The 24,464-nt window shown below is 49.0% G+C and overlaps 2 protein-coding genes across 6 annotated transcripts in view; one reads left to right on the forward strand and one right to left on the reverse strand.

Annotated features, from left to right (window-relative positions):
* DTX1 (deltex E3 ubiquitin ligase 1) overlaps nucleotides 1-6,140 on the forward strand; it is a 61,692-nt gene extending 55,552 nt beyond the window's left edge. Inside the window, exons 6-9 of one of the 2 annotated variants that reach the window (XM_027865120.1) lie at nucleotides 2,799-2,957; nucleotides 3,490-3,654; nucleotides 4,338-4,427; nucleotides 5,159-6,140. In XM_027865120.1, the coding sequence (XP_027720921.1) occupies nucleotides 2,799-2,957; nucleotides 3,490-3,654; nucleotides 4,338-4,427; nucleotides 5,159-5,383 (639 nt within the window). In that variant the 3' untranslated portion in view covers nucleotides 5,384-6,140. The remainder of the gene's footprint in view (nucleotides 1-2,798; nucleotides 2,958-3,489; nucleotides 3,655-4,337; nucleotides 4,428-5,158) is intronic. The other variant, XM_027865130.1, reaches the window with a different exon arrangement.
* A 447-nt stretch (nucleotides 6,141-6,587) lies between these two features.
* RASAL1 (RAS protein activator like 1) overlaps nucleotides 6,588-24,464 on the reverse strand; it is a 45,257-nt gene continuing 27,380 nt past the window's right edge. Inside the window, exons 13-21 of one of the 4 annotated variants that reach the window (XM_027864374.1) lie at nucleotides 21,770-21,962; nucleotides 18,318-18,455; nucleotides 17,609-17,753; nucleotides 16,435-16,607; nucleotides 13,595-13,732; nucleotides 12,921-13,056; nucleotides 12,569-12,689; nucleotides 11,373-11,449; nucleotides 6,588-10,505 (exon numbers count right to left, since the gene is read on the reverse strand). In XM_027864374.1, the coding sequence (XP_027720175.1) occupies nucleotides 10,354-10,505; nucleotides 11,373-11,449; nucleotides 12,569-12,689; nucleotides 12,921-13,056; nucleotides 13,595-13,732; nucleotides 16,435-16,607; nucleotides 17,609-17,753; nucleotides 18,318-18,455; nucleotides 21,770-21,962 (1,273 nt within the window). In that variant the 3' untranslated portion in view covers nucleotides 6,588-10,353. Of the gene's footprint in view, nucleotides 10,506-11,372; nucleotides 11,450-12,568; nucleotides 12,690-12,920; nucleotides 13,057-13,594; nucleotides 13,733-16,434; nucleotides 16,608-17,608; nucleotides 17,754-18,317; nucleotides 18,456-21,769; nucleotides 21,963-24,464 lie in introns of those variants that run through there. The other 3 variants (XM_027864384.1, XM_027864391.1, XM_027864400.1) reach the window with 3 other exon arrangements.

A 24,464-nucleotide genomic window follows, 5' to 3' on the forward strand; every position in this document is an offset into this window, starting at 1 on the left:
TCATGGATGTAAGTAAAGTATAAGAAGACCGGAAAGGCAAGTAAAGGCAAAGTTATATATACCAGAGAAGTTTATATTTGATCCTTGACATCAGACTGAGGGGCTTCAAATACTAAACAAAGAAATTAGTCTTTGATCCTAGAGATAACAGGGAGCTATGGGAGTTTATTGAGCAGGGGAATAACATGGTCAAACCTAAGCTTTAGGAATATCACTTTAAGTACCTACTATGTGCACAGCCCTGTGGATGCAAAGAGAGATAAAACATAAACAGGCCTGCTCTCAAGAAGCTTATAGTCTACATGGTGTTTGTGGAGTATGGAGGAGGACATGTATAAGAGTAACAGGCAACACCAGGGAGGGAGTTAAGTACAATGGACAGCTCCTAACAAAGATGTAGGAAAACAAGAGATCCTTTATGTCTGGGGGCATGTTAAAGGTGTTAGAGGTTTCACAGAGGAAGTAGCACCTTAGTTGGTTGTTTAAGGGCCAGAGAGGTCTGTTCCCAGAATGAGGGAGAGGGAGGAGGGGGATATTGTGAAAAAAAAGGACAAAGACAAGAGACGGTGGGACAAGAATAGGATAGAAAGGATAGTCCAGTTGGCTGGATCATAGAGTAGGCCAAGGAGAGTAGCATAAGCAAAAGTTAGAGCCAGATTTTGGAGACTTTGAATGTTAGTCAGGGGTTTACACTTTTTTCTCCAGGTAATAGGGAACCACAGAAGGTTTTTGAGCGAAGGAGTGACAATTGTAGCAGTGATTTAATGTTATTCATCCTCAGTGGGGGATGAATTAGAAAGAGGAGCCCAGTTAAGAGGCTATTGTAATAGTTTAGCCAAGAGGTGATGAGGAACTGAACTAGGGCAGTGGCAGTGGGAAGGGAGAGGAGAGGACGGATGTAAAAAAATATTAAGGAGTAGAATTCACAGGATTTATCATCTGATTGGAGCAGGAGACCAACAGGGAAGTATACACTATTAGTATCCACAGCATGAAATGAATTGTAGACCTCAGAACTGGAAGGAAACTTAAGTTTGGGGTGACTAACTTATTTCTGAGTCTCAGTTTCCCTCATCTGTAAAATGAAGGGATTGGACTAGATGATCCCTAAGGGCCCTTCTAGCTCTCAGTCAAGAACTCTATGGGGGCAGCTGGGTGGCACAGTGAATAGAGCACTGGCCTTAGAGTTAAGAGGACCTGAGTTCAAATCCAGCCTCAGACACTTGACACTTACCAGCTGTGTGACCCTGGGCAAGTCAATTAACCCTATTGCCTAGCCAAAAAAATTCAATGAAAGAGTCTAGCATAGAAAGTACAGCATTTTCCCTTTTGAGGGCCCACAGAGGTTGTATAACTTAGAAGATGTCCCACAGCAAAACAATGCTGGAGGAGAATTCATTTCCTCATCATTTGCTCAGAAACACATTGTAGCATAGAGTATAGAGAGGCATCTTGAGTCAGGAAGACCTGAATTCAAGTACCACTGTGGGTAGAGACTAGCTGGGTGCTCCTGGGAAGTCTCACTGTCCCAAGCAACTCTTGAACATTATAAATTATTGAGGGGCAGCTAGGTGGCTCTGTGGATAGAGCACCAGCCCTGGAGTCAGGAGGACCTGAGTTCAAATCTGGCCTCAGACACATAACACTAGCTGTGTGACCCTGGGCAAGTCACTTAACCCCATTGCCTAGCCAAAAAAGGAAAAATAAATAAATAAATTATTGAGCAGCTGCCAGTTTGCTTTGAGAGAGGGAGTTTCTTTGTATCCCCAGTGCTTAGCATAGTGCCATCATGTAGTATTAATAATATAATAATATCTATAATACTTAACACTCATTTAGCACTTTCAGATTTGTGAAATGCTTTATAATTATTATCTTATTTGATCTTCACAACATCCTTGTGAGGTAGATGCTGTTATTATCTCCATTTTACAGAGGAGGAAACTGAGGCAAACAGATTTATTAAACCTAAGCCTAATATGTGCTAAGCTGGGCTAGTTGAGGATGATACAAGGACAAAACTGAAACAGCCCCTGCCTTGAGAAAGCTCACATTCTGTAGGGAGAGATAGAATGTGCACAAAATGAGCTACAAAAATGGGGTCCAGGCTAGACCTGTCCCCTGTGAGGAAATCCCCTTTAAATAATACAGACCACAGGGGGCAGCTAGGTGGTGCAGTGGATAGAGCATCGGCCCTGAAATCAGGAGGACCTGAGTTCAATTCCGGCCTCAGACCAAACACTTGATACTTACTAGCTATGTGACCCTGGGCAAGTCCCTTAACCCCAATTGCCTTTAAAAAAAAAATACAGATCACCAAAGGAATCTTTGTACAAGATCATACAGCTCGTAAGTGTTTAAGCAAGGAATTGAACTCAGATCTTCCAGACTCCAGGTCCAGAGAGGGAGCCAAATCAAATCGGGACAATGCCATAGTATGCTATATTTGTCCACTGTGACACCCAACTGTCTAATGAAGAAACACCTAATAAAAGCTTGTTGACTGACTGACTCAGAGTTACCTAAAGAGATGAAATCACAAGTAGGGACCCAAAAAAATCTAGTTCTCAGGGTCATTTTCTCATTAAAGCTTCAGTTCCATGAAGCCCCAAACTGGAAGTCAAGAGAACTGGACTGTGCCACTCACTGTGTGACCTAGATCAAGTCCTTTCCTTTCTCTGGCCTCAGTTTCCAACCTCCCTAATAAAATGATGGGACTAGATTCGAGGGTCCCTCAGTCCTTTCACAGCCTGGCCATGCTGTGTCTTGGACCCCATCCCTACTCCCATCTCTGGCAGGACTGCACCATCTGCATGGAGCGATTGGTCACCGCATCCGGCTATGAGGGCGTTCTCCGCCACAAGGGTGTGAGGCCAGAGCTTGTGGGCAAGCTGGGCAAGTGTGGGCACATGTACCACCTCCTGTGCCTGGTGGCCATGTACAACAATGGTAACAAGGTATCCCTGGGGAAGGTGACCTTGGGGGGGGCAAACAAGGGGAGGTGGGAGAGCCCAGGATGGGGGAGAGGAGAGACAGGCTGAGGAAAATAGATGTACTGAGTGGAAGAGAGAGGCTGGCTAGGAGAGGGAAACTGAGGAAGGGTAGGCTGAGGGGGGGAGAGACAGACTAGGGGGAAGGGACAAGCTGAGAGGGGTGAAAGACAGACTGAGGAGAGAGAGAGAAATTGAGGAAGGAGAAACAGGCTGAGGGGGCAAGAGACAGAGGGAGAGAAGCTAAATATGGGAAAGACAAACTGAGGGAAAAGGGACAGACTGAGGAGAGAGACACAGGCTGAGGGGAGAAGAGATGATAGGGAGATAGACTGAAGGGTGGGGAGAGACAGACCAAGACTAGGGAAGACAGACCTCTGGAGGCTCTGCCATGGCTGGGCTCCTGGGCCTGAAGCTGTGCTGTGGAGAAGGGCCAAGAACCAGTGGGAGAACAGCTTATGGGGAAGGGTGCTGATCCGGGGCTCTACTTTCTGCCCAGCAGGATGGCAGCCTTCAGTGCCCCACCTGTAAGGCCATTTATGGGGAGAAAACAGGGACTCAACCCCCTGGGAAGATGGAATTCCACCTCATCCCCCATTCACTCCCTGGCTACACGGACACCCAGACTATCCGAATCGTCTATGACATCCCTACTGGGATCCAGGTGAGTTGGCCCCCTTTACCCGAGACTGCAACTGCCCTGGTCCACAGGGTGCCCTTGTCTACCACTGCCATGCCCCCAGCTGCCCTCAGCCACCACTACCCCACCACCAGGTGCCTGACTCTGTCTCCCCTCTCATGCCTGCCCCTGGTGTGTAGGGGTTTAAATCATAGGGAGCCATTCCGGGGACCTCTCTGGACACCCCAGGAACTTGGGTAGATAATATCTGCCTGAAGATCCCACTCCCAGGGGAGCCCTCGGACTCAAGTGGGAGGAGAGCTAGTCTTAGGGGATCCGTTCTAGGAGATCTGCTGTACCTCACCTAGAAAGCCATCTATGGGGAGAAAATAGGGACCTGGGGACACTTCACTTCAGATCTTCAGATCTGAAGGAATCTGGGAGAGTCTGTAGGCCCTTAGACATGAGCTCCAGGGGATAAAACTAGGTTGTTCTCTGCTCCACCTGCTGGCTGCCAAAGATAATCCCTTTGTGTCCCCAGTACAGCTCTCCCAGCTCCCAAAGTTTTTTCCTTTATTCAAGGTTTGGGGCTTAGGAGAGGAACAGCGAGGGCAGAACTTAGCCCAGAAACTAGGCTGCAGACAGACGAGGGGAGGGGATGAATTCCCCCTCCCTGAGCTTGGCTTCTCTCTTCCCTCCCCACTCTGCTGTTCTCCCCACCACTGCAGGGTCCTGAGCACCCCAACCCTGGCAAGAAGTTCACAGCGAGAGGCTTCCCTCGGCACTGCTACTTGCCTGACAACGAGAAGGGCCGCAAGGTGGGTCATCAGGAAGGAAATGGGGGGGGACAAGGGGGGGCAAGAATTCCATAGGCTGGCCAGACACCACAGCTGAGGGGAGAGGAAGCAGAACTAAGCTTCTCCCCACCTCTGCCCTCCCTCAAGGCTGGTGAGACCACAGTGGGCAGGCTTTGGGGCTTCTCTGTAGGGTCCAGTGCCCAGATGGCACCTCTTGTCCCCAGGTTTGAAAGTGCCAAGTCACCCCAAGTGAATCTGTGTTACTGTCAGAGCCAAAAGGAGTCTTAGAGGAGAGAATGTCAGAGCTGGGAGAGGCCTTAGGGATCATCTAAGAATACCATCCCCTCTCATTTTATGGAGGAGGAGAAAGTGGCCTCAGAGGGGAAATGGCTTGCCCAGAATCACATACCAAGTTAGTGACAGAGCCTTCTTTCTAAAGTATCCTCCCACCGGCCTCAGACACATAACACTCACTAATTGTGTGACTCTGGGCAAGTCACTTTACCCCAATTGCCTCCCCAAAAAATAAAAAAAAGTATCCTCCCCTTTGAGGTAACACATGCCTCTTAAGAGAGCCTCCTGGAGACAGAGGCTTATATCAAAAGAGAACTCTAGAAATGCAGCATCTGGCGTCACCTGTGCCAGGAAGATCTTGCAGAAAAGGAGCTTTCTTGGGACCCCTTTTCATCTCACATGGGTAGCTGTCCTCCACCCTGGCTCTGCCCATAACTTCCTCGCCTCCATTGTCTCAGGTGCTCCGACTGCTCATCATGGCCTGGGACCGGAGACTGATCTTCACCATTGGCACGTCCAACACAACGGGCGAATCAGACACCGTGGTCTGGAATGAGATCCACCACAAGACGGAGTTTGGCTCCAACCTCACCGGACATGGCTACCCAGACCCCAACTACCTGGACAACGTCTTGGCAGAGCTCACAGCCCAGGGGGTCTTGGAGTCATCTTCAAAGGACTGAGACCTGGGGCCCTCTTCCAGGCTGTCCATGCTCCTTGCTCTACAGGACATCTCTCACTCTTCTATCCCTTCACCTTCCACTGCCCCCCACCTCCTCCAACAGGCAGGCTGCCAGGATCCCTCCTACCTGGGAAGGTGGAAATTAATCCTACCAGGGTCTAGGCTGGAGACAGATATTTAGATCTTCCCTCTTTCAGTATGACAGCAAATGACACATTGACAAGCGAACACACATTCTTTGGAGGGAGGAAAGATACACACTCCAAAAAACCCTCCAAGAAAACACCCTGGGCTCCTGAATGAAATAATACTCCCCATTTAATAGCATTCAGGTTACAAAATACTTTCCTCACAACAACCCTATGAGGTGGGCAAATCAGGTATTCATGGTTCCATTTTACAGATGAATAAACTGATGTTCAGGCAAGGGGAAATGACCTAGAACTGGAAGAAATCTTAGAGATCTGCTGGTCTGAACTACTCATCTGCTCAGAGCAGAAGAGGCTTGTCCAAGACCACACAGCCAGGAAGTAACAGATCTGTGCCTTGGCTGACATGCTAACCTAATGGGAATTCAGCATCCCACCCATGTTATCACACACACAGACACACACACACACACACACACATGCACACATACACACACATCATAGAGAAACACCCAGGCCTGTCTAGAAGCACCCACCTCCATCTCCCCCTCCCCCACTCTGTGTGTCTCTCCCTCCTTCCCTCCCTCTCCCTTTCCCTCCCCCACTCCCCTCTCTCCTCTCTCTCCCTTTCTCTCTCCCCCCTTCCCTCCTTCTCTCCCTCTCCCTCCCCCACTCCTCCCTCCCTCCCCCCCTCCCCCCTTCTCCTTTCCCTCCCTCCTTCCTTCTCTCCTTCTCCCTTTCCACCACATTGTCTCTTGCTGGTGGACAGGGATGGGCTTGGAGGTCTTGGGTGGATTCTAGGTTCTATGTTGTATGTGTTTTGGGGGGTGGGGGAGGGGGGAATCATGCACATATAATTGCCAAAATAAATGGATAACCCCAGGTGGGGAGGGGGGAGAGGGTGGCACTAAGGTGAAGGGGGAGGAATCTTGCTTCTTTTTCTCTGTCCCACCTTCCCTTTTACCCCCACCCTGACATCTACCTGTCCCTGTTGCAATCTGCCTATAGGAGGTAACAGATATGACCACACAGGTGGTCCTCCCCCACACCAAACCCTTTCCATCCCAACTGTGGGATTTCTGAGCCATCCCTTTTGAGAAGTGTAAGCCCCATCCTGGAGCCAATCACTCACTGGGGGTGGGGGGGGGTAGGGACTCAGATGAGACCTCCCTACCATGAAAACCCTTAAAAAGGAGAGTGGGTGACAAAGAGTTAACTTCTTTCTCTCTCTTTATTATTTTTTTTTTCTTTTGGTGTTGGGAAATCCAAAGATATAACAGCTCCCAGCCAACCAGGCACCTGTTGCCTAGGCAACTCACCAGCTCTGCCTCTGTCGATTGGCTGCCATTGTGGAAGTCGGCCAGGAGTTAAAGGGATGTCAGCAATTGCTCTTTCAAATGAACCACCAGTCCCACTCTGGGTGGAGAAATAAATCGCCTTTCTCCTCCCCATGTTGTCTTCCCATTGGTAAAGATTGGAGAATGGGTGTGAGGAAGAAGGTTCCATCACACTCCCTTGTCCTCTGGAAGTGGGCTTATCAGGATTTGGGGAAGGGAGTGGGGTAGATATTGCTGCCCCACTGAGCAAAACACAGCCTAGATCGTATGTTGGGGAAAGTGCAGTTCTGAGCAAGACCACAAGGTGGCGCAGCGATCCTAGCTCCAGACTGAGAAAGTTACTAGCCCCTGGGGGTTCAGTAGACCCCTGGAAAATCCTGGAGTCAACAAATCATATTAAGTGAAATCTGCACCCTCCCTTGTCAGTCCTAGAGAAAGATGTGGATCCACATTCTCTCTTTTCTTCAACTCCCCTCCCACCGTATACACACAGAGCCAAGTTTCCATACATTAACTCACTTGTCATCCATTCATCCATTCCCTTCAGTTACTCAGCACGTTTATTGAACCTACTATATAAAATGAGGAGATTGGACTATATGTCTTCTGAGGCCCCTTACATCCCTGAGCTTCTCAGTCCTGTCCCACTAGCCCCAGGGTATTTTCTCTTGGTAAGCCTGGGGCCAAGGGGGCTCCTGAAATTGCACACATAGTAAGTGCTTAATAAATGTTGTTTGGAAGGATGTTGGAAAAGAGAAAGGAAAGGCAGGGCAGGGATCCCTCCTAGGGCTGTGGTCCCTAGAGAACTGAGGGAGAACAGGAGTTGGCAGCAGCCCCTCCCTTTGCTCACCCCTCACAGGGCACCTTCCTGTCCCCTGCATAAGCTCACCAACTGTAGCAGGCATATTTAGGGGGAGTAGGAGAGCTAAGCCACCACCCAGAAAAATGTTTTTAGGGTCCCTTCCCCAAACGGCCACAAAAACACATGCCAGTCACGTCACCCCTTAGCCTACATCTGGGAGGCTCCTTTAGCTGAAACCTTCTGAGCTTCCTGGCTTTCCTTTGTAGGGTCGTTTGCCCTACCTCTAAAGTACCCTAGCTTATCTGGGGAAGGCTCTGGGAACGACAAAATCTCAAATCAGGGAGTGGAGCTGAGCTCCCCTTAGTGGCCAAAGGTAAAACTGCACCTTATTCTGGTGGCTCTGAAGTTGGGCAGAAGGAGCACGTGGGACCTCACCCTCCTAGGCTCTACTGCCCCACCCCTCCCCCAATAAAGCTAAATCTCCTCTTCCCTTTTTCAAGCCCAACTCCTGAGGAGGACCGGGGGTACTGGGTCACCGATTGGTTGAGGCATCCCTCAATCTGGGGTCCTGTCTAGCTCTGGGATTCTCCAACGCTCTCCATATCCATCTTGTGGTCTTTTCTTTGGTAGAGTCAAATCTCAGACTCCAGAATCTCTGCTTTGACTTAGCATGGTGTAGAGACAAGACATTGGATTTGGAGTCATGGGACCTGGATTTAAATTCTCATTTACTACCTATGTGACCCTGACCCTGTTTATCCTATAAACTAAGGGGACTGAACTAAATAATTGCTAATGCCTTCTCTCAATTCTAAATCCTAGAATCTTCTGGAAGGCAATATCCCCATCCTCACCCTCAATCTTCTCAGTCTAGGAAGACTGGGCTGCCTCACCCTTGTTTCTAACTTCAATCCCAAGTTATAGCTCGGGCCCATCCAGGCACAACAGGTCATGGGAGGAACCCCTAATTGATAGAGAATAGGGCAAGGTCATTCCCCAAAACTGATTCATGAAAGATTCTGGATGAGTGGGTAAGTCCCAGAACCTCTACAGACCAGCAATATCTGCTACCAACACTAGAGGCTTATGGTTGGGGCTGGGGGAGGAAGCACCCTCTCCTTCCCCTTCCCAAGGTTAGCCACCTAGAACTGAGAAGGTTCATGCAGAGCAGGCATCGTATCGGCCACCAAGGTCCAAAGGCAGGCCCCATAATGGGTTAACGAGAAATAAAGGATTGGACCATACAGGGACTGATTGAAAAAACTGGGAAGGTTTAGCCCAGAGAAGAGACAACATAAAGGGGACATGATTGTGGTCTTTACGTATATAAAGAACTGAGAGGGATTAGATGTGTCCTGCTAGTCCCCAAAGGGGAAAACTTGGAGCAGAGGGCCAGAATGTAAAGTTCCAAAGTGGCATTTTTTGACTCAATGTTAAGAAAGGCTTGCTAACAATGATATCAATCCAGAAAGGAATGGGTTGCCTTGGGAGATAGTGAACTCCCCATCACTGAAGGTCTCCAAGAGAAGAATGTTGTCTGGGATGTTGTGGAGTATCAGAACCATGTATGGAGATAGGTTAGAAGAGACGGCCTCTGAACGTTTCTTCCCAATCTGGGATTTCACGATCAGGCTGAGACTGGGGAGCGAGGTTCAAACACACAGAACGGGGCTGCCTGGGGCCAGAGGGTCCATGAGCAACTACTGAGGGTGGGCTAACAGGTCAAAATGGCTGCAAAAGTATCCACTTCTCACAGCCTTGGACCACCACCGCTTATGGGGGTCAGACTGGTTCGATCAACTTATAGGTGACTGGTTTGTTGAGGAAACAGAGGTTTGTGCCCCATCTGGAACGGTTAGAAAAAGCTCTATTACCCCACTGCGGCTCCCTGCCAGTGGAGGCCATGTCTCTCAAGGGAGAGTGGGAATGATTCCATGCTAGCCCATCTCCACTCCTGGAGACACCAATCAGGGTCCAAATCCTGCTTCGTCCCCCTCTTGGAGTGACATGCCTAGTTCCCAGGAGTCTGTCCCTGGCTCTGGAGTCAAGACCTCTATTCAAAACCTGACTCCAGCTCTTACTACCTGTGGCCAAGTCACTCAACCTTCCTAGGCTCAGTTTCCTCATCTGTAAAACGAGGGATCGAACCTGATGACTCTTGAGGTTCCTTAGATCGACGAGCCCCAGAGGGAGCCCGGTCTTCTCTGCTTCTCCGGATGGAGCCTGGCTTTCTGCTCCATTCCAAGATGGTACCCATTAGCTGGGGCACAGGACCTTCAACTCAGAGTGGGGCTATGGGTAAAGGGGAAAGTCTCAGCACCATACCCTGGACGGCAACCCAGAGGGCACCCCAAGGCCAGTGTGGGCTGTGGGCCATCTGAGAAACCTTCCGGCCTCCTCGGCCAATGGCGCCGGGTACCTCGGCCTTGACAGCAACCGGGGAGCTGGAGGTGTCATCTACAGCAAGGGAGCCTCCAGGTTCAGCGTCTCAGGGTAGCCAAGCAGTGAGTAAGGGGGAGGGCAAGAAGAGTCAGGAAGCGGCCCTGAGGAGAGACAAGGCCAGGCCAGCTGTCTTCTGGGCTCCTGCCCTTTCCTATTCATTGGACTTAGGCTCTCCCTTCCCTGATAAAAAATGTCCCAGGACTATGGGGAGAGGACGGTCCTGGACTGAAGGATGGAGACCTTAGGAACGAAGGGACCCTCGAGCTGGTTGCTCCTTTTCTTGCTGCTCAAAGGTCTTGTGGGCCTGCTCCAGGTCTTCAATCACAGCCAGCAGATGGGCAGCAGCTGCAGCTGTGGGGGGCCTTTCCTGCTCAGGGACAGCAGATCCCTCTCCTGATGGAAGAGAAAAGGAGAGAATAGTCAAGAGACTGTGCCACCCTGACCGTGAGGACAAAGTCAAGTATGTTATCGGGTCAGAGTCACTGGTTTGGAATTAGGATTTGAGTTCAAATTCTGGCTCTACTACTCGCTACCCAATACCTGCGTCCAATCACTTTACTCCTCTGGGCCTCAGTTTCCCTATTACATAAAACCAAAAAGTTGGACATGAGCTCAAAGCTCTAAATCTGATGAACTCTCCATCCAAATAAGTGGAAGAATCGGGGCCCCAGAGAATACCAAAGAACAGATGAAATAATTCCCTGAGCTGTGGAAAATATTACGAGGTCTTCTTTTTGGGAGATGTACCTGCTAGATTCCGCTAATACTAAACTGGAGTACACAGCAATTTGGGAAGGTGGAATGGGATCAGATGCTGGACACAGGTGAGTGAGAGGGAATCCTAAGGCCACGAGTGCTTGAGAACATTCTAGGTCAGTAATTCTGGCTGCCAAATAGGGTTGTGAAGCTGGTTGATGACTTAGAGTTGGAACCATGGATTTTTGTGCCTGGGACAAACACCACCAGTGGGGGCTCGCCTAGAATGCAGCCACTAGATGGCAAAGGAGTGTGCATGCATTGGTGCTGCCACTGGAAATGGGGCAAAGCAAGGCAAGTGAGGAGCTGGGGCCAGATGGAGCTGTAGGTGCTCTTTAAATTTTCCACCCAGAGTCAAAGTGCTAATGCCCCCAGGGGCTCCAGTTAGGTACCAAGAGTGACAGTTGGAAACCCTGGCACTGGGCCCCATGCATGCATAAATGATGAGAATATGCCCACAGGGAAGTAGAGAAAAGGAAGAGGGCTCCAACCAGATGTTCTCACCTCCTGGGCCACTCTGGCCTTGTGTCACTTCCTGTTCCAGCTTGATCTCATCCTTAGAAAACTCAATGTATTTCTTCCTGGGCAGAGAGAAAGAGAGCGAGACGGAGAGAGACAGACACAGACAGAAAGAGACAAAGACAGAGCCAAAGGCAGAGAGAGACAGAGCCAGAGAGACACAGACAGAAAAACTGAGACAGAGACAGAGACAGAGAGACATAGAGACAGAGACAGAGAGACACAGGGACACAAAGAGAGAGCCGGAGAGTCAGAGGACCCGGGCTTATGCCCTAATTCTTTCACTTATACCTGTGAAACCTTCAAGTCAATTTCCTTCTCTGGGACCCGTCTTCCTCATACGTGAAATTGGTGGGGGGTAAGTAGGGAGGGGGTGTGACCAGATGGCATCTAAAGTCCACTCTAACTCAGCATAATCACGTGTGTTAATAGATTTAGAGCTGAAACAGACGTCTGAGGCCAGGTAGTCCAACCCCCTCCCATTTTATAGATGATGGTCTAAGGTCCCTCCCAGCTCTGACACTCAAAGAGACAGTGTGGTATGACAGAAATAGTGGGGACCTCGGAGTTAGGAATACCAGAGTTTGAACTATACGTGAGCCTGTTTTCTCATCTTTAAAATGGGCATAACACCTTCAGTGCCTCACAGGACCGTGATGAGGATCAAGTGAAATAATATGTGTAAAGTCTTTATAAACCTTAAAGTATGTGTGTATGTATGTATATTACACATAATATATATGTATATTATACTATATATATGCATATATATATATGCACAGTGCTGGGTACATAGCAAATACTATATAAATGTTGGATATTATATATGTATATACACATATATCAGCTATTATCATTATTATTATTTAAATTTTATAAAATCTTATCTCTGAGTCCATGATCCTGTGGTAGGAAAGAATGCTAGATTTGGAATCCAGAAGACCTGGATTCAAATCCTGCCTCAGTTATTTACTACCCATATAATCCTAAGCAAGTCACTTACTTTCTCTTGGCCTCAGTTTCCTCATCTGTAAAATAAAGCTAAAGTCCCTTTGAGCTCCTATCCTGGAAAGGATGCCTGGTCACAGTGCTGACCTCTGGTGGTCATAGTTGCTACTGCACCTCCCCAGCTCTCTTCACCCTGAAGTCTCCTCCCTCCCCTGAGACTCATGAACACCCACCTGAGCTTGTCCCTTCCCAAAAGCAGCTGCCGATACACCATCTGAGCCTCTGCGTCAGGGTCCAGGGGGTCACTCCAGTCTCCAAGGGTCACAGCTGAGTGAGTGCGGCTACAGCCCTGGACTGCCAGAAAAGGGCAGGGGGGACCAGATTGGCAGGTGGAGAAGACTGGAGGGGGCCAGGGGGCCAGGGTGCTAGGGGCGACTGGGGGGGATGGGGAGGGTGGGAGGTGGGGATGGTGTCTGAATTCCAAATCCTCACTGCCAATCCCCAGTTCAGGCCAACCTCAGCCCATCACTAGACCCATCCCCATGTGCCAGCCCAAACACGCCCTTGGCCCAGCCTGTGGGTCACCTGTGCGATCTTGCTGGAGGCAGCAGGTCCAGCGGTTGCCTCGGAAAGCCCCTGGGTGGCAGGAGGGCAGCATGCCCTCATTGCAGACACTGGCTTTTCGGATGGCCGACAACCACTGGTTCAGTTCATTCACATTCTGATGAGGAACAAATACTCAGGGTTAGACAGGGACCATAGTAGTGGTGGTAGTAGTAGTAGTAGTAGTAGTAAGAGGAGGAGAAGGAGGAGGAGAAGGAGAAGAAGAAGAAGAAGAAGAAGAAGAAGAAGAAGAAGAAGAAGAAGAGAAGAAGAAGAAGAAGAGAAGAAAGAGGAGAAGAAGAAGAAATGATGATGATGGTGATGATGATGATGATAACACAGTGGATAGAGATATGGGCTTGGAATCCAGAAGACCTGAGTTAAGGTCCTGCCTTTCACACATACAACCTGTGTGACTCTGAGCAAGTCACTTCACTTTTCAGTGCTCTAGGCAGCTCTCAAAGATTCTACTTTGCAAAGGAGTGGTGACCTGCATTGGTAGGGGGAGTTTCCTCATGCAGAAGTTCCAAATATTAAATGGGGGGAGGAGAGGACAGAACAGATGATGCTATGGTCCCTCCTGAAATCTAAAGCATCAGGGTGGTTAGGTGAGGGATTGTGGGTGAGAGAAGGGAAGGGAGATGAAGTATTCTCACCTTGCACTGAATGTACATGGTGTCCAGCTGCCCGTCCCTGGTCTTTGTGATGACCTGCATCATGTGCGGCTGCTGGAAGGCATTCTCATCCACCCTCTCCACGGCACAGATCCTACACACCGGGATGGAGGTCCGCACCTGCCCCGGGCCAGCCCCCAAACCCTGCTCACACCAAGCCGGAGGCAGGAAGGGAAGGAGGGCTCCCCTCCACCCACTAACCCCCCCATACCCAACCCCTGCCCCCAAGATGTCCCCACCAGCTGACCCTCTCCAGGAGGTCTAGCTGGAGAACCCAGGATGACCACCAGGGACCCACTGAGTACCTCTGATCAGGCTCCTTGGTTGGCTATGAGTGAGTGTGAGCATCTGAGGGTACGTCTGTGTGTGCCTATATGTGTATGCATGACAATGCATGTCCTGAAGGTAGCGGTGGACACTACTGCCTGTGGGTCTGGGCTAGTCAGTGTGTGTGTTTGTGTGTGCACATATATCAATCTCTGAGGCACTGAGTCATGTGACTAGAGCTCTCATCACCAAGAACACTCAGTTTTAAATCCTGTCTCGGATGCTTCCTTCCTGTGTGTCCTATAACAGTCATTTCACTTCTGTCTGCCTCAGTTTCCTCATCTGAAAAATGAAGATTGCTGAAAACCAGACTGAGTCACAGTCACATTCACCAAGTGATTTTACTTGTTTAAACAAGGGTAAACAGACTGTGATGAAAATAATTAATAATGATAACAACGACAACAACAGCAATAACTAGCATTTATATAGCACTTTAAGGTTTTCAAAGTGCTTTACAAATTTTATCTCATTTGATTCTCACAACAACCTGGGAGATAGGTGCAATTACTAAGACCATTTTATACACAAGAAAACTGAGATTGAGAGGAGCTAAATGACTTGCAGAATCAGGAAGGAAGAAAAGAAGGAAAGAAGGAAACAAGTATTTATTAAGCACCTACTATGTGCCAGGTACTGTGCCTTTGCAAATAGGATCTCATTTGATCCTCACAACCCTGGGAAGTAGATGCTGTCATTATCCTCATTTTACAGATGAGAAACTGAGGCAGTCAGAGGTCAATTGAGTTCCCACTACTTTATTTTACCGATGAGGAAACTGAGGCAGACAGAAGTAAAGTGAATTGTCCAGGGTCGGCTGGATTTGAACTTAGGTCTTCCAGATTCCAGTCTCAGCACTCAGTGCACGGTGGTGCCACCTAGCTGCCCCAACTCTACATGGCACCACTTTACATTTTTATAGGTTTGAAGGAGGAATCAATTAAGCAACAGCATTAAAGACATTAAGGATGCTATAATATTCTGTAGTATTTACGTCTCCTATTCTAATTCTGCAATATCCCTCTTTGATATTTGAGAATATTTTGTCTCATAAAGCATCTTTGTGATTTCATATGAATTGATTTGTCACTCATTTCTAATTATCAGAGCCAGAGTCAGTCTTGTTTCTCTGCAAGATATTTGTACTGCCTGCTTCATAGAGTTGTTGTGGGGAAGGGTTCAAATCCTGCCTGGGACACTTACTACCTGTGTAATGTGAGCAAGTCACTTCAGTTCAGCAGGCCTCTGAGGCCCTTTCTCTCTCTCCATCTCTGAGCCTATGATGTTATTATTAGAATCACAGAATTTATAACTGGAAGGGACCCTAGACATCATCTAGTGCTGTCCCTCATTTGACAAATGTTTTAATAGCACCCCTACATGAGACCCCTCCTTATTCCTTTAGCTGCCGCTGCCTTCCTCTCAAGTAGAATATTACTACTACCACTGTTGCGGCTGCTGCAACTACTACTATTACTACTATTGCTAATACTACTATTAATGTTACTACTACTACTATGATGATTATTGCTACTTCTATTACTATTACTATCACTACTACTATTAATATTACTACTACTATTACCATCATTATTACTACTACCACTAATACTATTAGTATTATTACTACTGCTAATAATAAAAATATCTAGCACTTATATTACACTTTAAGATTTGCAAAACCCTTTACAATATTATCTCATTTACTCCCCATAACAAACCTGGGAGACAGGTGTCATTACTGTCCCCACTTTACAGTTGAGAAAACTAAGGCTGAATAAAAATCTCTTTGAGTGTGTGTGTGTGTGTGTGTGTGTGTGTGTGTGTGTGTGGTCTCCGCAGACAAAATGTAGGCTCTTTGAGGGAAAAGACCCAACTCAATCACATCCTTGTATCCCCAACACCTAGCAAAGTGTCTGGCACACAGGAGGCGATTGATAAATGCTTGATTGATGAGGATGATGTCGATAACACATCGACAGAATGATTTAAAGTCTGTGCAGCACTTTTCTCCTGGGAATGGGCTGGGGTGCATGTGTCTATCTGTGAGTAACATTCATCACATGTTGAATGTGACGGCTGACCACATAAGGCTCAGAGATTTTAGCTATGATACGATCTTCACAATCACTTAATCCAACCTCATTTTACACAGGTGGGGGAGGAGGTGGGGGAGGGCCAGGGTCCCACTGAGTTCATGTGAGTGTTGGAGCAAGCCACAGTGCTCAGCAGCCAGAGCTTGGGGCAGAGGGAGTAGAGGCAAGAGGACAGGAGAAAAGCAGTGACGGTCCCCTTTCCCTCCCCTTTTCACTCCCTTTCCTCTTCTCCTTCTCTCTCCTTCTTTGCCTCCTCCCCTTTCCCTCTCCTGTCTACTCCCCCTTTCTCCCTTTTTCCCTCCTTTTCTGCCCTTCTCCCTCCCTACTCCTTCCTCTCCTCTTTTCTTCCCTCCCCCGATCCCCTCCCTCCTCAAAGCAAGCCTCCCAGAGCAGCCTTACCTGCCACTCAGGAGCCTTGGAATAGGAGAAGGTCTCACTGCTAAGGCAAAAGTACCTCTTCTTGAAGGCAAAGCGGGGGACAAGGGCCCCAGCCTCTGCCTTCCGAAGATGCAGGTAGCCTTCCTTAATGACCGCAGATGGGGGGAACAGGAGTCGTGGCTGCGCCTCCAGAGCTGGGGGAGGTCAGAAGGGGGAGTGAGGTCACAGCCTGACCCTACCCCCTCCAGGCCCCAGGAAATCTGCTTTCCTAACTCTCCCCCAATATGAGCTGTAAACCGAGCCCTTTCTATCCCTGCTTGGACAGCGCATCGGTGCTGGGCTGGGTTCCCAAGTAGGTGCAGCAAGTGCCCCAGCAACAGGAGTGGGACTGCTGCTATCAACCCCCACATACGCCCAGCTGCTTGACTGACAGAGCAACTGAGTGAGTGAATGAATGTTAAATGACTGAAGACCCAAAGATCTCCGCCCACCTCACTCATTTGGCATTGACTAAGGCTTCCCACTATACTGCTCCAAATATTGATGGCCTCAAGGAAAGTGGGATGGCAAAGGGAAAAGAACACTGTACTAGGGTTGGAAGGCTTGGGCTCTGCTCTCTAATCTGCCATTTATGTGCTGTATATCATGGGGCAGGACCCTTCACTATCCTGGGCCCCAAGCTTTTTCAGCTATAAAATGAAGTGCATAGACTAGGTGATCTCCAAGGTCCCTCCCAGCTCTGACATTCTGTATTCTGAGAACCCTCCCAGCCCTGACATTCCCTGTATCTACGGTTCCATTGAATATACTCCAAAATGAGATGCCCAAAGGGAGGCAAAAAAAAAATCCACATATAGGCAAAATTACTTAAACAACTGGTGATTTTGCCAGCATATGAAACCCTGTCTAGGAACTTCCTTTACCATTGCAGATCTTAACCAATGACTTGGTAGACTTAGGGAATGGTCTGACTGTCAGAGTGCCAAATGCAGGATTCAATCCCATCCATTTACTTTTCTACAGTTCCTCCATACACTTAAAAAAAGAAGGGGAAAGGGAAAGAAAGAGAGGTAGAGGAGAGAGGGAGGAAGAGGGAGAGAGCTCATACTCAAGTTGTATCCCAGGACAGAATGAAAAGAGGCTGCCCTAAGGATGTGAGAGGAGAGATGGTCACAGCCCAGCTAGCAGAACTCACCACCTTCAGCATCAATGTCTACCAACTTGTCCAAGAAAGCCTTCACCTGGATGATGCTCTGGAGAAGAAAGGGATGCAGGGGGACCATCCATTGCTCCTTTCCCCGGCCCAGCTGCTGGCCCAGATTGCCAATGCTCTGTACAGCCTGGTAGGAGGTGAACAATGGAGCAGGACCCCAGTTATCATGAAGGCAGCTTCTCCTTGGCCCACTCCCCTCTGCTGAACCCAGAAGAAGGGCCAGCTCAGGGCTGAGGAATTCTGGCAGGGGAAAGGGGGCATACTTCTCATCACTGGTGACCCAAAAGAAATTCCAGTGTCCCAACTCCCAGCCTATTGCTAACGTAACTAAGCGGAAAAGGGACAGGGGGAGACAGATGTCCCTTTGGATAAGATCCCTGCCCTAAGGAAGAACAGTCCCAGACTCAGACAATTTCATCTTTAATCCCTTCTCCCCTCTTTTGGTTCCCTCAACCCTGAGAGACCTTGCTCCAGGCCTATCCCCCCCACCTCCTTCCAAAGCTTCACTGACCTTGTGATGTTAAAAATGGTCTAATCAACTGAGTCATACTAAAGCTGAGTGAATGACTAATGGGGACAAGATCTGTGCTGTCTCCCAGGGGCATCTGGCACATTGGATGTGAGGCCTCCCCAGCCTCACATCATCCACCCCCCATGAAGGGATCTCCAGCACCACCAGCTCCACAGACACCTTGGCAAGTAGCAGCAGGGAACGGCCAGTCTGGGGATCAGCATGCTGGTCCCGGAGATCAAAGAGCTTTGGGGTGAGGATGGCAGGAGCAAAAAACCGGAGGAAGAGGAAGCCACTGATGGCCACATACTTCACATCCTAGACACAAAGAGAACAGCCCCATGGTATGAGGGAGGGGCTTGGCATTGGCCGTCACAGCTAGGGAGCTCAAAGCCTTCTCCCTGTTGTTCTCAACCCCTCTCCCTCTTTTGCAAAATGGGGAAACTAAGGCAGCATGGTACAGTAGAAAATAAGGCTAGATTTGTAGCACAAGGACCTGACTTCCATTTGAAACTCCATTACCATCTGCATGACCTTGGAAAAGCCACTTTATGAGAACTCCCAGTCTAGAAACTCCCTCTACCATTGCAGATCTTAATCAACGACTTGGCAGATAAGTCCCAGGGAAATGGTCTCAGGTTCCAGAGAAACCCCAGAGAGATTTGTACAACGTGATGCATAATACAGTAAGTAGAGCCAGAACAATTTATACAGCGGCCACAGTGGGGTTTGAAGGAAACCATACTGAAAGCCTTCAGAACTTTGATCCATGCAGGAACAACTGTAACTTCCAGAGGGCTGATAGTGATAAAGCAGCGTCAGAAAAGTGGGGGGCTGTCCGTATGAAACATACCTTTCCAGACACGGCTAATAGTTGATTCAACCTGCTTAACCATACTTTGTAATAAGGAAGGGTTCTATTAGGGAAGGGTGGGTCATTGGGAAGTCCTGAGGATTTGCCAGAAGGAAAAAAAAGAGCATCAACAGAATGTAATTTTCTTTAGGGCAGACTGTTTTTATTTTTGTCATCGTCTGCCCCGTGCCTAGCACAAAACCTGGTGCATCATGGGTGCTTGAAAAATGTGGGCTTGGTTGACTGATCAATCAAACATTTCCCCCGAACATGATTTCCCTTCTCTGGGCCTCAGTTTCCTCATTTGTAAAATTAGGAACTTGGACAAGATATTTCTAAAGTCCTCAATTCTCTGATCTGACGACTCTATGATCAATACTTCTGAAGGGGGCGTGAAATCCAGGGTGAGTCGTCAAAGATCCAGAGCTCTCTCTCGAACTGCCTCTCCCCAGCGCATTGTGGCCGTCGGTCAGGCTGCTCTGGGGAGAAGCCCCACCACCATCACTAACATGGCATCCAGGATGCAGCTGGCATCTCGAATCCAATTTCTCAGCAGCCCAAAATGCCAACTTCCCACTTCCCTGCCCACCCTTCCCCACCCCTTATCCTGGTTATATTTAGCCTTTGAGAAGAGTACTCAGGCTTTGCTTGTTTGTGTATCTCTGTATGGGTTGGTGCAGGGGTGGGGAACCTGTACCCTCAAGGCTCCATGCGGCCCTCTAGGTCCTGAAGTGTGGCCCTTTGACCGAATCAGCCACATGTGGCCTCGAGGCTGCAGGTTCCCCACCCGTCAGCTGGTGCGTACGTAGCGGGTGGTGTTTGGGGGTTCTTTAGGGGTTGTATTTAAGAAAGAGACTAGAAAAGAACCAGGAAAAAAAAAGGGTAGAAACCACAAAGAAAGTTCCAGTCAGCTATAAGGAATAACTTCCTAACAAGTGGGGCTGTCCCCAGTGGGCAGAGGGCTGCCTCAAGAGGAGAAGTCTACAAACAGAGTCTGGGTGGCCATTTGCTGGGGAGCCTACAGGCGCAATTTTTGTTCAAGGGCGGATTGGCCTCCTTGGTCCCTGGGGTCCTGATAAATTCTTAAAGTCCCGGAGTTCTATGCTAGACAAGAATCATATCCCCATCTCGCTGGGGGCATCCTGCTCTCCCACAGCTTCATCTGGAAACTGGTCCTTCCAGAATGATCTAAAGGTGTCTCTGTCCCAGCTGGGTATCCTGGTTCCCTGGGAACCTCCTTCAGGGAGACACTGGGAGGGGATGCCAGGAGAGACAGACCCTCCCACCCCAGCCTGCTTCCCCCGGCATCTTTGGGCTGCTCTTAGTGAGATCCCTGCTTCCCACTCACCTCCATTGTTCCAGGCTAATTTTAGCCTCTGCCAGCGTCTCATTGACTCGCTCCCCTGGGGGGGGGGGTTGGGGGAAGGGAGGAGGAGTCAGAATCAGAGTCTCTGGATAAGCGGTTCGCATTCCCTGTTCTGCTGGGTTCAAATACCACCTCTGAAACAACCAGGGTGGCCTTAGCAAATCACTTAACCTCCCTGGGCCTCAATTTCCTCATCTGTAAAATACGGGAAATAACAGCATCTACCTCACAGAGTCATGAGGGTCGAATGAGATCACCTTTATAAAGCACTTTGGAAACTTAGAGTGAACTCTAAATGTTAGCTGTTACCGTTGGCATTTTAAGGCTTGCAAAGCTCCTTACCTATCTCATGTGGGCCTCATTTACAGATGAGGAAACTGAGGCAGAGAGCAGTTAACTAACTTGCCTAGCTCCACACAGCTAGCAAGTGTCTGAGGCAGCATTTGAACTCAGGTCTTCAGACTACCGCACCACCTGGCTACCTGACTTGGTTTTATGAGTCCAGATAGTCATACATCTCATTCACTCTGAAGCGAGGGACCCCAGTAAGTGACCTGGGGTTTGCGGGAATATTGTTCTGTGTTCTAGGGTTCTCCCTAGGGAGAGATGGAAGAGCACCAGTTCTTGTGCAAAGGACCAGAGAAGCAGGCAATTCTACTGGGGAATATTACAAAACAATCAATCAACAAGCATTTCTTAAGCATCTATTGTATATAAGACACAACTTCATCTGCTTGGTTGGAATTTTAAGAGACCAAGGGTTCTAACTGGTGGGCCCCCCTTAGCTCCCAGCATGACCTTGTCTGAGAGCCCCAGCTTCAGAAAGAGTCCCAGCTATAGGAGGGAAGAGAGTCTGGGGTCCCTGACCTTATGGGGTGGGGAGAAAAGAGTTTCTCCATCCCTCAGTTTCTCTCTTCACTTACTAAGAGACAAGAAAGCTAGGTTCTAGGCCTGGCTCTGCTGAACAAGCAGAAGTCGCAACTTCTCTGACCCCGTTTTCTCCTCATTAAAATAAGTGGGTTAGGGAAAATCTCTACAGCCCCTCCCAGCCCTGACATTCCCTATTCTAAAGTCCCTTCCAGCTCTGACATTCCCTGTTCTAAGGCCCCTCCCAGTTCAGACTTTCTCTATTCTAAGCCCCCTCCCAGGCCTGACATTCCCAGTTCTAAGGTCCCTCCCAGCTCTGACATTCTATGCTTTCTGGGCCTCAATTTTCCCAATTATAAAGTGAAGATAACAGTACCTGACCTAGGTTCCCCACTGGCTTGTGTATGAATCAGTTGTGAAAAGAGAGTTTCTAAGTGCCCTGTATGCACGTGAAGAGGCCTCCATACCGTGTCTGCCTTTCCTTGGCCCCCTGCTCCCAAGCCCATTCCCTCTTCCCCTCTCTCTCCCATCCCAGGTTCTTCCCACCTCATGCTCAGTCTCAGGGAAGCGATCCTCCACCCTCTGGTGCAGCTGTCTGAAAGCCGCTCTCATGGCCGGAGGGCACCTGTCCACTGAGCCCACAATGGCTTCCAGGATCTCTCCCAGGTATCCAATCAGCAGCCCCAGGCTGTTTTCCCGCACGTGCTCCTCTGACAGGGTGCCTTTGAAGGAGATTCTCCTAGAGGGACAGAACCGGAGCCAGGCCGAGGGGAGTGAGCTGCCCCTGCAGGCTCAATCAGCCCCCTGCAGCTTGGTGGGGGTCTTCCACCCTAGGCAAGAAGGCTTAGCTGAATTCCAATCCATCCCACAAGGTCCCATGCTAGGCATCTGAGGAATAGAGGGTTAATTAGGAGAGGGAGCATCACATAAAGAGCTCAGAAGATCTAGGTTCAAATACTGCCTCAGCTCCTTTATGCCTGTGTGATCCAGGGCAAATCCCTTTACTTCTTGGGCCTTGGTTTTTCCACCTATAAAATGGGTAGATTGGACTAATCTCGCAGCTCCTTTCCAGTTCTAAACCTCAAACAACAGTCCTACCTAGAAGGTGCTTATGATCTGGCTGGAGACTTCCCCCTCCCTGGGCCTCAGTGTTCCCATCTGTCCTCATCAATTCCCATGAGAGAAGCCTTGGCTCTGACATGTTCTAAACTTGCTCCCAACTCTGGAATTCTCTGTTCTAAGCCTTCTCCAAACTGACATATACGTTCCAACGCCCCTTCCCACTCCGACAGTCTATGTTCTAAGGTCCTTTCCACCCCTGACATTTAAGATTCTAAGTCTCCTTCCAGCTCTAAATCCTGTGAGACTACGATAATATAGTTCTGGCCTCAAAGAGCTTCTGGTCTAATAGGGGAGACTCTGCCATTAATATTGGTATGACCTCAGGCAAATCACCCTCCCCCTCCCTGAGCCTTGGCTTCCCCAGCTGTCAGATGAGCAAACTGAACTAGATTCTCTCTCCTGGCTCTAACACACTCTGCCCTAAGGCTCCAGCATTTTAGTTTCTAAGGGCCCTTCCTTCCAGAACTGGCAGGCTAGAATTGTGTAGACGATGAGGGTGAGATGCAGAACTCCTCCCAGCCTGGCTCCCACACTGTCTTGACTCCCATCTCCAGGCACTGGCAATGGGTTTAGTGACCTGGGCAGAGCCCAGGGCAGAGTTTGGCAGGAACCAGAAAAAGGACTGACTTGGTAGAATCTTAGATGGACCAGGTGGCAACATCCCTTTTCAGTTACAGATAATTTAACAAGGGCCAATGGATAATTTTTCAGAAGCTTGTCTCTGGTCCATCAGATACTGGCTGGATGCATGGATAACTTAGGGTATGGCAGCCCATCCCCAATGCTTTAAATGAATAAGAAGCCATGACCTGCAGAAGGAGTGGCAACATTGCTTACATAAAGGAGGAAGCCCCTAGGGGCCCCTCTGCCCCCACTGGTTCTAACCTCAGCCAAGGGGGCATGCTCAGTCTAAAAAACAAAGCTACATTAAGGGTCAATCACACTTGTATTATAATGGCTTAACTAAGGAAAGTGGCAGAAACATTCCCTAGGTAATACAAATTCAGGGGGGCATATCTGGTCTAAAGTCCCCCCACTAGGTCCCCTCTCCACCGCAACTACCATGGAGTACATTACCCATTAGTCACAAATCAGTTAGAAATCAAATTCCTGGGGTATCTCCTCTGTGAGGTGCTCGTATAAATGGACAAATGTTACTTTTCCCATTAGCCCATAAATAGGGCTTAGTTTAACAAATTGGCTGGATGACTTTCCCAGGCCCTGGAAGGAGATGTCCTGGCACCTGGGGGCCTCTCAGCCAATGGAAGGAAAGACCCCGCCCTCCTCAGTATCCCCTGAGACCAGTTGCTTAGCAACCAGCTTTGATGCCTCTGGGGAAATTCAAAAGAGAAGGGATGAAAGGGGGTCTTAGCCTTGGTGGGGTGGGAGGTAATGGGTCCTCCTTTCTAGAAGCTGAAGCGTGGATTCTGGAGACTCCCAAGGGTGGAGAATGCCCTCTGTCTGGGAATTCTCAGCCTTATTGGTCAGTCCTTAGCTGTGCCCTCTCTGTGAACCCCTGCCTCATATATCAGCTGCCCACTCCTGTATTCTGGACCAAGGTATTTACTTATAGGTCCTGGAACAGCTTGCCACACTCCTCTGTTTTCACCACTTTCATTAGTACCCCCTGAAGGTGAAAACTAACTTACTCTGTGTGTATCTCTCTGTTTCTCTTTGTCGCTCTCTCTCTCTCTGTCTCTGTCTCTGTGCGTGTGTGTCTCTCTGTCTGTCTGTCTCTCTGTCTCTGTCTCTGTCTGTCTCTGTCTCTGCGTGTGTGTCTCTCTGTCTCTTTCTCTCTGTCTCTGTCTCTCTCTGTCAGTCTGTCTCTGTCTGTCTGTCTCTGTCTCTCCTGGGCAACATGGTTTAACGGAAAGAGCACTCAGAATAACTCAGTTCAAATCCCACGTCTGACATTTACCTGTGTGATGACCTGTGTAATTTACCTGTATAAATATCATGTCTGACATTTACCTGTGGGGAAATCACTTAATCTACCTCCATGGCCTCTGAGTTCCTTTCCGGCTGCAGACTGAGGATCCTTCTGCCAAGTCCACTCATTCCTACCACCAGCTCTCTCCTCCAGGTCCCCTTCTCTCCCTTCCCACTGCCACTATCCCAA

Source organism: Vombatus ursinus, unplaced genomic scaffold, assembly GCF_900497805.2.
Source record: "Vombatus ursinus unplaced genomic scaffold, bare-nosed wombat genome assembly UNPS02001287.1, whole genome shotgun sequence".
Lineage (NCBI taxonomy): Eukaryota > Metazoa > Chordata > Mammalia > Diprotodontia > Vombatidae > Vombatus > Vombatus ursinus.